The sequence below is a fragment of the Asterias amurensis genome, chromosome 9 (assembly GCF_032118995.1).
Source record: "Asterias amurensis chromosome 9, ASM3211899v1".
Classification (NCBI taxonomy): domain Eukaryota; kingdom Metazoa; phylum Echinodermata; class Asteroidea; order Forcipulatida; family Asteriidae; genus Asterias; species Asterias amurensis.
In genome coordinates, this window is record NC_092656.1 from 18432983 (window position 1) to 18445454 (window position 12472).

The following is a 12472-nucleotide window of genomic DNA, read 5'->3' on the forward strand; positions in this document are numbered from 1 at the left end:
ATTATACGTTTTGTAAGTAGATATCTTTTATTCTTTGTTTCATTGGTTTTTGCACGTCACTAACTTCACACCTTTTTTTTCAATTCAGATGTAGGCCTATATTCGGCCCCTGGGCTGCGGGATTTGAATTTTTGTAAAAAGCTAATAATTTGATGTTAGAGGTCTATACTTATCAGTAGGCCCTATTCAAACCCAGAAATAAAGCTACTAATAGCCTACAATCCAGGGTCCAGGCTCTGTACAAGCCTAGGGTTTTTCCTGGTGCCCTCCTCTTTTCACCCTTTGTTCGTTTTTCGTGTATGTTTTATGTATATTTATTGTGATATTTGGAAATAAAAAACAAACAAACAAACAAACAAACAAACAAACAAACAAACAAACAAACAAACAATCAAGCTTACACATTAAGTTTTATTTATAAAATTCATATACCGTGTCGGACCAATACACACACATTAATGTACAATCTTATAAACGGGATAAAATATCCATGCTAAACAAAATGAAAATGGAAAATAGTAAGCAAGAAGAATAATGCTCATCGAGTGGAATACAATGGTTGCGCGTCTTTTCTATTTCTTCTTGCAAAATAATAATTCATATCCATAAGAATGTTGTAAAATCAAAGCGCTTAATAAAATAAAAAAAAAACTTATTGTGACCCTGATGAAGTTATCTTGAGGACTTTAAGACGTATAGTTCTTTTAAAATTTAACAACTGAGTAAATTTGTAAAGAATTTTCAGTCATGATCAATCATGATATACTCTGTATACAAATGTAACAATACATAAACAAATAAACAAGCAGGACGTTGTAAACATTAGTTTGTCATTAATTCACGTTTCGAACCACCTGAAAGACTCGGCTTCTTATTGTTTATTTGTGCGACGATAGAAGAAACTAAAGTAGACCTAAACAACTTATTTGATGCAAGAATTGTAGATTCTTGTTAAGCGTTATAGTACTCAGCGAAATTATAAAAATAACACATTATTCTGCAAAGCACCTCAGAACCCCTAGCATATCAATTTGCTTGGATGAATTATTGTCCAACCTTTTCTAAATAGCTACAAAATAAAGAAGTTCGGCAAATCCCATATTATGAGAAGAGACGCGTGTAACTCAGAGTCATCATGGTGCAATATTATTGTATATACATGTCCGTAATAGGGAAATAATTTTTGTCAAAATGTCTTAATTTATTTTAAAAGTGTCATGTTGATTGAGATGTTCGGTTACACTTTGTTTTTTAATTCACACACATAGCTGATTTTTTTGAGATAAAAATAGTAGGCCCCTAAACAAAAAGTAGAATTTGAATTTTGCATTGTGAGAGTATCATTAGGCGATGTGTAATCTCTTTGGAGTAAATTTGGTTCTAGAAGAACCAGTGGTTGACAGTCAGAGCATACTGATCGAAACATTGAGTTAACAACCACCGTATTTTCAGATCTACCATGCACTAATACTCAAAATAGACTTTCCTCAACAGCTCATTAGCCAACTGTCATAAAATTAAAAGCAACGCCAATTATTATATATCTGTTTCTGTGCTATTATTTTCAAGTTTCAAGACGACACCACCAGAGTTGATATCAGTCCTTCTGGCGGATTGCTTCTCACCATCCCTGCCAGATGCTCCTACCAGAAGAGGGTCATTCTCATTCGGAGAAAGGGGCGAGTTTCTCGGAGATGTGACGTCAGACAAGTCCGTTTCCTTAGGTACCGTTTTCTTGGCTGGGGGTTTGATATGGACGAACGTCTCGATCGGAACACTAGAGGGCACTTTTTCTGCTTCTTGATTTGTCATCAAATGATCACGATCGGATTTATACAGTAGAGGAGACATTGTGTTCAGCCAAGCATACTGTATCAAGGGAGAAGAAGACATTACATGCAGTGAAATAATTGACTACAAAATTAAGTTGGTTAATCAAGCGTAGATAAGCCTACAAGTTTTCTTTTCACTTCACTTTTCTCTAGAACCTGAGCCAATATAACTACACAATGATGTGACACAAAAACTTGTATACGATCACGTAACCAAAAAGTAAAGTCAGTTTGATTGGTCTTACTGCTGGAGACTTTCTGGCGGAAGCGTTTTATTCATTTGCGTCTAGGCTACGATTAGTTAGAGCAAGAACTAAGTTTAGGCGTAGCCCACGCTGCAAAAGACCTGCCATTTCATAATGACGTAACAAGACCAAAAACAGCACTCCCACTGAAGGCCAATGCAAGTAGCCTTAATACCGAGTTTAAAATCCTCATAGACATAATGCACTATCCAATACTGTGGCTGTAATTCCAATGTTGTTAAAAGATAGTGGTGCCGAGTAGGCCTACGTGCAGTAGGCTTAACAGGAAATTTTAAGAAGAAATTAACAACCGCAGACAAACGAGGTATTTAAAGTTAGCATGCAAATGAGGAGTCCAATTTGTGCAAGGCCAAAAATGGCGCTGGTTGCTCTATTTGTTGTTATGAATCGATACTACTCACACAATCCTACAGCATGCAGATACAGGCAAGACAACGTCCAAGACACCAAGATTGCAGATAGAAGCAGGCAGACTAATGAAGCAAGCAGACAATCAGCAGAAAGACAAATAAAATATCCATACTTTACCTTGGCTCACCTTAACCAAACCATGATCAGTCTTATCTCTTGACTCCTCTTGCACTTGTTGAAGCTCAGGAAGAATAGGCACCCGATTGATAGTCAGTGCTCTGTTTCTCATTAGTGTGATGGCAACAAACCAACGGTTGCGGGCTCGACGCGACTTCACTTCAGAGGTGCTTTTGGTTGGAGATGATTTTTTCTGACCTGTAGTTAAAATGTCGTTGTTATTAATTATTACCAACACATAAAAATAGTGAATGGCCTGACGTTTCGGATCTTCTAGGGTCTTTCTTTGATTTTAGCCTTCGAGAAAACCTCTGTTTGCATTTATACATAACAATGTTCTTTTGGTTGGTACAGCGGTCGCAACAGCTAATTCTATTTTGCCTATTACCAATAAAACCAACCGTTTACTTAAAACTGCAAAACCACTCCGATTGCCTCTTAACTGACCTTCTTCTACGATGTCAAATGTCTTGTAGCTTGTGAGTTGTGGTGATGTGAACTTGTTCTTGCCAATGGACTTCCATAATAAATGACAAAACGTGATCACCACAGGATGGGTGTGGGCCACCTCCAGTTGAATAAACCCAATATAGGCTTTAAAACCTGCAATGGGTAAAAAATCAAATCAAACAGAAAATGTCACTACTTAACAAATGAATCGATATGGCAGTTTGAAAGTTAGAAACATTTGAGTTTTTAAAGAAAACTAACCAATTGAATACACCGGTTGTGGTGCACAAAAGATGATCCTGACTTGATATTTATTTGCGAGTAGAAGTGGATACGAAATTTGCGAGTCACATGACCATTCTGTCGTGACACCTTGCCCCACATTCTAAAGAACCTTTTCAATTTGTTTCTGTATATAAGTAAAACGGAGTTTTAATCCCTTATTCATTGCTTATTCATTCCTTATTCTCACTTGCCAGTTTTCATTCAACAGTGGCAGTGTATTTCAAATAAGTCCGATTAAGGTTAGTGTCTGTATTTTTATTTGGGTTCTTATTCCTTGGACTAAACATGCTTTACCTGGATCCCAAAGTTCCCATCCACGCATTAAGGTACACCGATCAATCCGACCAATGAACAAAACGCCGAATACTACTGCCTTGAGAATCCTCATAAGACAGGATACCAGACCAAGAAGGACGTTCATAAACAGCGTGATGTAAACAGTGACGTTGTAGGCTCGCCTTAAAAAACGAGAATGACAATAGTTATTGCAAAGTTATTTCATAATTATTGTTGTCAGCTGAATCCTACACAGTTGATATAAAAAACTGTAAAATTATTATAATAAAAAAAAAACGCTCAAAAGAAGGAAATATTTTCAGAAAATGTAAAAAACTACACGAAAATAATGTGGAACAAACCCATTTCTGAGTCAACATAATAATAACAGTTTCAGGGCTGGGTCACTTGCCCCAAAGTCTGGTACAAAAGTTTGTACTTTGCCAAAATATATCAAGAATTCGCTAACCTATTGTTCAGACTCAAATGTATTGTCTTCTTTTTCTTCTTCTTTTTATCTTCTTCGTCAGCTTGAAGAAAAGCTAATCGAGACAGAAATACTTGGGCGTAGTACAAAATGAGACCAACCACAAAGCTCAACCTGTGTATATAATCATGTCAGAATCAAAAGATAAATACACAATGACATACCAGCTACTGCACTAAAACACACATCTACTTCTGAGTAGGCTTCAACAAAGTCAACAAGATATTACATAATCGATATTTACATCCAAGTTAATGAACAATATTTTTTGGGATTAATACTGAATCTGAAAAGTATTGACATAGTATGTCATTTTGTCCTGAAATATTTATGAATGTATAAATAAAATTTAAAATAAAATTTAAAATTGTCAAAATCAAAATAAATGCACACAGCTTTGCTAAATACTGGCAAACAATTGAAATGACCATACCAAACCAAGTGCTGTTTCTCAATGTGTTATTGCAACTTACCAATAGTCATTGAGTAGATTGAGAAGCGCAGTGTCCATACGTTTACCTAAGGGGTAAATGATTCCATACGTCACGAAAAACACAAGTGCCCAAGAAACAATCTGAAGAATGAAGAAACCTGGAGGTGGTAAATAATATAATCAATTAGTCAAGGAAAGTAGAAAACAGAAAGACAATTAGAATGTAAATTTTTGGTTTTAGCCTTACACCAACAAGCACTGTTACGTACACTCGGTACTTTCTCGAACTCTGTGAACAAAAATCACCGGCAATGACTCGGGTGGGATTCGAACAAACCACCTTTGCAATTCTAGCACAGTTTCTTACCAACTAATAGAACACCGAGATTGCCCGGTATATAGCTAGAGGCAGTTCCAAACTTATTTAGCAGCGGGTATCGTAACTATTAGAAACACAATTAGTGACTTTATATTTCCGTATACTTACCCCAGGCTGAGAATCCGATATGATATCCAGAATATCGTAAATTGGCAACCTGTGAACATGAAGAAAAATAACAAGGCACATCATGTAGAAATAAAAGCCTAATTATAAACAGGAAATGTTTGACTATTTATAACTCGATAGACAAAAATCACTATTAGATTAACGAGTGTGTCTCTTTCAATGAGGATTGGAACGTCAGATTTTCATTTTGTCTCCAGAGGTAAACATGCAAACTCACCACCAACGAGTCGAAACTGAAATCTTCCCTGGGGCAGAAGTTTTTGTTTCCTTTCCAAAGACGAAGAGTATGTTTCCTAAATTGAAAGACAAGAATGGTATAGTAGTACCAGTTACAAAACTTTGGTAGCAATATTTACTTCAATAAAACAATAGTTTGAACTTGTGTAATCACACCATCAGATGGAGTCTTACCTGTAGCAAATTTGCATATGGAAGGAGTAAAGTACAGTTGTTACGATGGCGAAATAACAGGTCCCCCAGAAAGTACCTGTAATACATAACAAATAAATTAAAATAACAATTTAAAGACAACAAAATAATTGACAATCGAATAAGAATATTAGGAGAATAAGGACAGCTAAACAATATCTTAAATTCGTCATTTGTTTAACACCAAAGGTTTTTTTTACTGTTAAGCTCAACAATCGTACGGTTTATTTTTAGACACAAAATTAGGTCATAATGACGTCATGCTTACTTTCAGCGATATCAAAGAAGTCCTTGAGTTCATAGAAAGTCGCTGTTTCATTTGATCTCTCAAATATATTATAAACAGATCCATTAATAGCTAGAGACGCATTGGCGGATTCCCAGACGCTGGATAAAGACATGATGTAAACCAAACCAAGCTGTACAAGAACAACACAGGAGTCACATTTATTTCATTTTAAGGAATATTTAATATTGTTATCATCAAAAACAACATGAAACTTATTATTAGCATAATATGATTTGTATTTTTTTTAATTTAAATGTAACAACAATCGCTCTCAGGTATATAGTCAATAATAGGCTAGTAATTGATTCTGTACTATAAAACACTGAGTATTTACAATTATGAACTAACTTAGGATTAATTTGTAATAAATATATAAATTGTCAGCTTACCTGGTATGTGGTTAGAGAGCTCAGGACAAAGGTGCAAACAATTCTTCTTGAAAACTTGAAGCCTGAATGACACAAACAAATAATTGAGAGTTTAAAGAAAAAAGGGCGCTGTCGTTGAACTACCTTAAAGTGTAGATACGTTTATATATAGTACTTATGTACTATTATTATTGTAAAACGCCATTGAGTTGTCCACTAGACAGACAAACGTGTATGCATCCCACCACCATCATCCCCTTACAACAATGGGGCGTGACATTCCTCCACAATGCCAACTAAAAGTACTTAAGCAGCATGCAGCATCAGAGTCCAGCATTCCCCAGAAAACGATCAGAGCATACTGATCGAAACGTCGAGTTAATCCAACGGTTCTTTTCAGAACCACCCAACTCATTTAGAGATAGTCATCACATGGTGTTACCGCAAACTGTTCTATATCTTATTTCCACCATGCAAAGTTTCAAATCCTACTCAACTAAAAGTGTCACCAAGCTCGATGTGCAACTAACATTTCATGGTAAAAGGTTTAGCATTAAAAGTATTCTTAATTTGCTGAACTGAATTGTAAATGATTGACTGATCTTGTTTAACTTACCTGGTGCGTCATCTATCAACTTTCTTCTCCATTTGACTGTAAGGCTTGGCTCCCCTACCCTAATCAATCAAATAAGTGACAATTATTGTAAAATAAACTAAACTTTAGGGTTCTTTTATGAGTTTATACGTTCGAAGATATCTGCTATATAAAAAACCTCAATGATTTCAGTGTGTTTAAGAAGTGAGTGCGTATTCAATTTTGTTTGGAGTGTCTTGTTTAAAATAATATATCTTCATTCATAGAGTCAATCAATCAATCAATTATAAAACATTTATATATATATAAATTACCAAAATCAACAAAATAAAATCGTTCGATAATTACAATAGACTTGTTGGAAAAGATAACATGCGCGCAGTTTCTTTAAATTAGAGCATCCTTGGTGATGAGCAGATTCGGAAGGATTATTTGTTTCCATGACGACATTAGAGATGTTTTGAGCATAAAGGTGAGTTTGTAAGTAAAGATGTACAGTCTCGTGTAAGACTGCAGTCTTACTCTGGTGTGGGTTTTCTTAGAAGGTACTGAACTCGCTCGTAGAAGTGAGTCTTCTTGAATTCCTCGTCGATACCGCTGTCTACTGCGGTTTTATCCATCGTCGAATCCTGTCGAGTACAAATATAATAATTGTTGTTTGGGAATTTCTTTCAAAACCACGCCTTTGGTCTGTAGGTTTCGAAATTCTCTGTACCTCTTCACGTGTTTATAAAACAGTGGATGGACCCAGCCGAAATTAAAAGACTGTTTTTTGAAAAGGCCTGCATTGTAATAGATTATCTTGTAAAAAGAATTCAAAACAAAATTGTGGTTTAAGAAAAATCAAAGGTTTTATTAATTTATTTATTTTTTTGAAACCATATTTAACGAGGGTGACCATTCCAGCACGTGCTCATTTGGGGCCCTCATATTATGTGAAAAATACATCAAAAGCTAAAATTAATACAAAAAGTGACAAGACTCAGCAGAAGGCCCGTAAAAAAAAGGAAAAGAAAGTTACTAAAAATTAACACAACATGAGCGAAGTTAAACACACTAACAGCCAAAAACAGAATAAGTTGGAGATTAAAAATATGCAACAAAGGACATTTCAATATATAACCCATTCACATGGCAACATAAGTCCTTTGAAACTTACCTTTTCCTGCAATACTAATCTCCTAAAATCTGTGTATATTCCATAGCCGAATCGGATTTCCAGTCCTATGTAGCATATGAACACTGGACCCAACACTGCCGTTACTGTCTTACCTACAACCTAATATAAACAGATAGAATTGTTCATTTGAAACATTGAAATTAGAAAAATAAACGCATTTTAAGAGCAAGAATTTTTTTATGGCATCCACTTTATCTGAGAGTGGTTTGAACTTAACGATCGTCAAAGACCATTTTTGGCAGTTCGGACAGAGACAAACTGAATCAAATGTGTGTTTTTAAGTAGCGATAGCTTTTAAACTTACCCCTTCCTCTTTGGGACAAGCTAAAAGAACAGCTACGTAGTAGAAACTCCTGTAACACAACAAATTCAAAGTTTAATTCATGATGTATTTTACCCAAAATGTATTTGTTGTATCGGAAAAGAACCCGGGATTTACCGAGTAAACAGTGCTTAATGTACATCGATGTAAAGGAAAAAAGTTTATTCTTGTCCATAATAAGTTAATAACATTACACATTCTGGAGTTACTTCAATGAATTAACCAATCACTAATCAATATCAAGTAAGTGATCGATTGGTCGATGAATCAGTCAATCAATCAATCAAGCAAGCAATCATACTGTCATGATGAAATATATGTAGATGTTTTTAAAGTAAATGAAGTGATTTTCTTACCAGACAGTAGAGTAGATTAGACCAATAATATTGCCAGTTAATTTATGTTCAGTACTCAAACACAGGAGGATTGGATAGTAAACCACGCTGATTTCAAACACGTTGACAAACGCTATGAATATTAAAACAGTTCCTATTGAGAGAAACAAACAAATTAAACAAAACAAATTTAGATTTGTTAGTTTCTTCTTGTGTTCTAGCCTATGTCAAAGAAAAAAAGAGTCTGAAGAGCTGTTGGTGGACACTATTGGTAATTACTCAAAATAATTATTAGCGTAAAATCTTTCTTGGTGACGAGTAATGGGGAGAGGCTGATGGTATAAAACATTGTGAGAAACGACTACCTCGGATTTAGAACTTGAGGTCTCGAAATCAAGCATCAGAACTTCGTGTGACAAAGGTGTTTTTTTCTTTCATTACTATCTCGCAAGTTCGATGACCAATTGAGATCAAATTTTCACAGGTTTGTTATTTTATGCATTTACCAATAGTGTCCACATGCGCCTTTAAAAGTATAAAACATTGTGAGAAACGGCTCCCTCTGAAGTCACACGTAGTTTTTGAGAAAGAAGTAATTTTCCACTCAATATTAAAAGACTTTAGGCCTGAAGCCTTTTGTTATTTATCTGAAAGCACACAATTTTTTTCGAAAAATATTTTATTGTTACTAATTTAGTCCAAATTTTCACAGGTTTGTTATTTTATGCATAATGCTGAGATACACCAAGTAGGAATAGTTGTCTCTGACAATAACCAAAGGTGTCCAGTGCCTTAATTGAACATCTGAGGTGAAACTGTTAAGAAATTAAAAATGTAAATATTTACCTTGGAAGACTCCAGGAATGTGACTTATATCTGGATTAAAGAACCAATCACCGGTGAATAAAAGGACCACACACGTTGACATGGCAGCAAATGCGCATGCGTAGGACAGTCGATCCTCATACGCATCGATAAAGTTAGAAGGTCTGTAGGTAGATAACAATTCATTTAGAGTTAGGTTTATCTGATCACTTGGAGATAATTAATTGACTAGAGCAAACAGGTTGTTTGAATTGAATTACTTCCTGTTTTATCACAATTCAAGGATACAATGTTTTCGTGCATTCGTCTATTCTTACATTTAAGTTGCAAGGTCTAGTTTTATTTTACATACATAATGTTTTTTCTTTGAGCGAATTTATAAAAAGTAAAAAAAAAAAGGTTTTTTTTATTTGAGCGAATTTTAACAGATGTTGCCGATCCAAAACGAAAAACTAATGCATAATGCGTGAGCGTAATGAATACTGCATAATGCTCTTGCTTAATCCCACAGATGTACAATAACACAATGGCTATTATGTTAAGTGGAACTTGACGACAAATCTTTTTATTTTATTTAACTTACACGCGTTTTTTTCCGTAATAGGCCTAATACCTAAAACAACTTTCTCGAATCCTTAATCTCAATTTTCGGGTCATGTGTTTACATCAATATAGACTCATAAAACCAAGACGTTGGTAATTGACCAATATTCAAAAAAAAAATAGAAATGAAGCTGTTCACTTACTCTGGAATACTCGGTCTTTGAGCGCAACATTTTGGCCAAAGACGAACTCTTGGTTGTAGAAACGAAAACACGATGATAATTATGACCTATGCAAAATAATAGACAATAAAAACCACCGACATATTAAACAAAATGATAACCTCAATTACGATCGGACGGGGGCCTATATATTTAAATAATAATTTGCATTCTGTTCAAAATACTGGTAGTAAAACCAGCAATTTTTCTCAAACATAAATCTAGCATGTTTATTTTGACGTAATTAATATTGTTTATACATCATGTGTGAGTGGAGCTAGCGAGAAGAATATTAACAAAAAAAAATCAAAGCACAAATAAACGGAGTCTTTTTCATAATTATGTTCTCTTCAAGAAGGTCATTATGTCACTCTGATAGAAGGCTAGATAGAGCGTGAGCTATGCACAATGGACTGTTTTCTCTTTGAACCACACCTGTTTACACTTTCACTGTGTGTAGATATGCAGGTCATAGGCACGATTGTCTTCCTCGTTCATCAATATGAGGACAATATGTGTTATGTTTTCATTGTTTTCAGTTTGTTCACTCTGTGGTATTATGCTTGGGACGAAAACCTAAAGTTGTCCATTTATTGTGGTTTAATCACGAATGGAATATAATGTACTTACAGATGGTATAACACTAAGCTGAATCCAGTATTTCATATCATATGCTGTGTTCTCACACACAGTACCACCTCCTCCATCTGGTATCGGTGTCACATTCCCTTCCCTGAACAAAAAATATCACATGATTATTAAATAGCTGTTTTTCATTAATTCATTACAATATAATATTGACTTTTTTACTTTCTAATTTCCAGATGCCCTCCTCGTTGCATATTACAATCCACTATCCATGCAATAATGTCCAGGTACCAATTTCATATAGGACAGGTAGCCTATTACAACAACATTATTCTTACCAGAATATATCGGCCAAAATACATGTGCCATTTTGTGACTGGTATCCTACTCACTTCTTGGTTAGCAGGAAATTGCTAAGCAATATTTTTCTGCTTAGCAGCTCTATGAATTCAGGCCAGGATGCTCCACTATTTATGAATAATGAACTTGACTAGCCATAATCTCTCCATAATGCGTTATTTCATAATAATTTATATTAATGGACAAAATTATATATCAAGTACTTCAACTTGGCCTAGCCCTGACAATTTTTAATGAGTTTTATATGACAGGAAATTATCTCAATGACGTGACGTCAATTACTTCAAAGGCAGATGCATGTTATGCCTTACTCGCCCTGCCAAGAAACCATTCTTCCAATGAAAGATCATAATGTTGAAACATTGTAAGCATTTAAAGACAATAATATTGCGAACCAAAGACAAACAAAGACTCACCCTTGGGAAAATACGCCGGTGATATTGAATAAATCCGCCATGATGCAAGAGGCCTGATGAGAGACTATGTAGATAGTGGCGCCTAGACTACGCCATGCTCACTTGAAATAACCTATAATGTCAACTGTATCCACCATCAACATCCAACTGACAGTCAGCACTTCAGTAGAATAGTTTCATGGATCAGGAAAACAGGGTCATCTTCAATTCACGGCAACAAGGAAGTGAACCTTTTAAATGTGAAACTAGTTATCACAAATTGGAACAAACGTCCACCTTTTCGGTATCATGTCAACACAGCTTGCAGATTAATATGATTATGGAGGTGATAAAGAAACTACGTGCATTTATGCCTTCTGCAAACAACCCATGGTGTCGATACATACTGAACCATATACACTAGGCCTATAATAGGCCTCCTACCAACCTTTACACTGACTCAGTGTGTAAACACAAACATAAATCTCTTTCCCTTTAGTGAACTATGACCCCTGTGTATTATTGTCAATTATGAATTCCTAGACATGACCTTGTAGCGTGAACTGACATGTGGCCCTTTGTCCAAAGCCTAGTTTGAAGAATGGTTTTATGGAAACAGGAAATTTAGAATAACAAACACACAGTATAGACAAGCGCGATCAGCCTCGATTGAGTAGTGCTCCGTAAAATAATCTTCCGACAGAGATGTTGGTTGACTAATATAAAGCAATTATTGAAACTTTACAAAAATACAAATAAATTTATTTTTATTTTAAATCTTCGGAAATTGTTTTGTTGGCCGAAGATTTAAAATAACAATAAACTTATTTGTATTTTTGTAAAATGTTTCAATAATTGCTTTATATTAGTCGACCAACATCTCTGTCGGAATCTTGTACGTCCCCCATAATGACGCCAACTTTTTCCAAGACAAAACAGCATGACTTTACAGTACAA

The 12472-nt window shown here is 35.1% G+C and overlaps 1 protein-coding gene across 2 annotated transcripts; it reads right to left on the minus strand.

Moving 5' to 3' along the window:
• Positions 1–1243: 1243 nt before the first annotated feature.
• Positions 1244–11934, minus strand: LOC139942174 (stimulated by retinoic acid gene 6 protein-like). Of its 2 annotated transcripts, none has more exons than XM_071938923.1 (20): positions 11537–11933; positions 10803–10905; positions 10155–10240; positions 9430–9572; positions 8605–8737; positions 8231–8279; positions 7906–8025; positions 7269–7375; positions 6768–6826; positions 6173–6234; positions 5763–5913; positions 5477–5552; positions 5283–5358; positions 5045–5093; positions 4598–4715; positions 4107–4238; positions 3656–3819; positions 3074–3229; positions 2637–2824; positions 1244–1869 (listed from the first exon to the last, which is right to left on the minus strand). In XM_071938923.1, the coding sequence occupies exons 1-20, from the start codon at positions 11575–11577 to the stop codon at positions 1537–1539; spliced, it is 2346 nt and encodes a 781-aa protein (XP_071795024.1). In that variant the 5' UTR covers positions 11578–11933; the 3' UTR covers positions 1244–1536. The 2 variants fall into 2 exon arrangements, with proteins under 2 accessions (XP_071795024.1, XP_071795025.1); XM_071938924.1 differs by having other exon boundaries at positions 1693–1869; positions 2627–2824; positions 11537–11934.
• Between the last annotated feature and the right edge of the window lie 538 nt (positions 11935–12472).

Excerpts from the sequence above, each read along its gene's own strand:
- LOC139942174 (XM_071938923.1), bottom strand. The coding sequence starts at position 11,577 with ATGGCGGATTTATTCAATATCACCGGCGTATTTTCCCAAGG. Across the intron at positions 8,280-8,604 it reads CTAATCTACTCTACTGTCTG|GAGTTTCTACTACGTAGCTG; the intron begins GTAAGAAAATCA and ends GTTGTGTTACAG. Across the intron at positions 8,026-8,230 it reads CTTGTCCCAAAGAGGAAGGG|GTTGTAGGTAAGACAGTAAC; the intron begins GTAAGTTTAAAA and ends TGTTTATATTAG.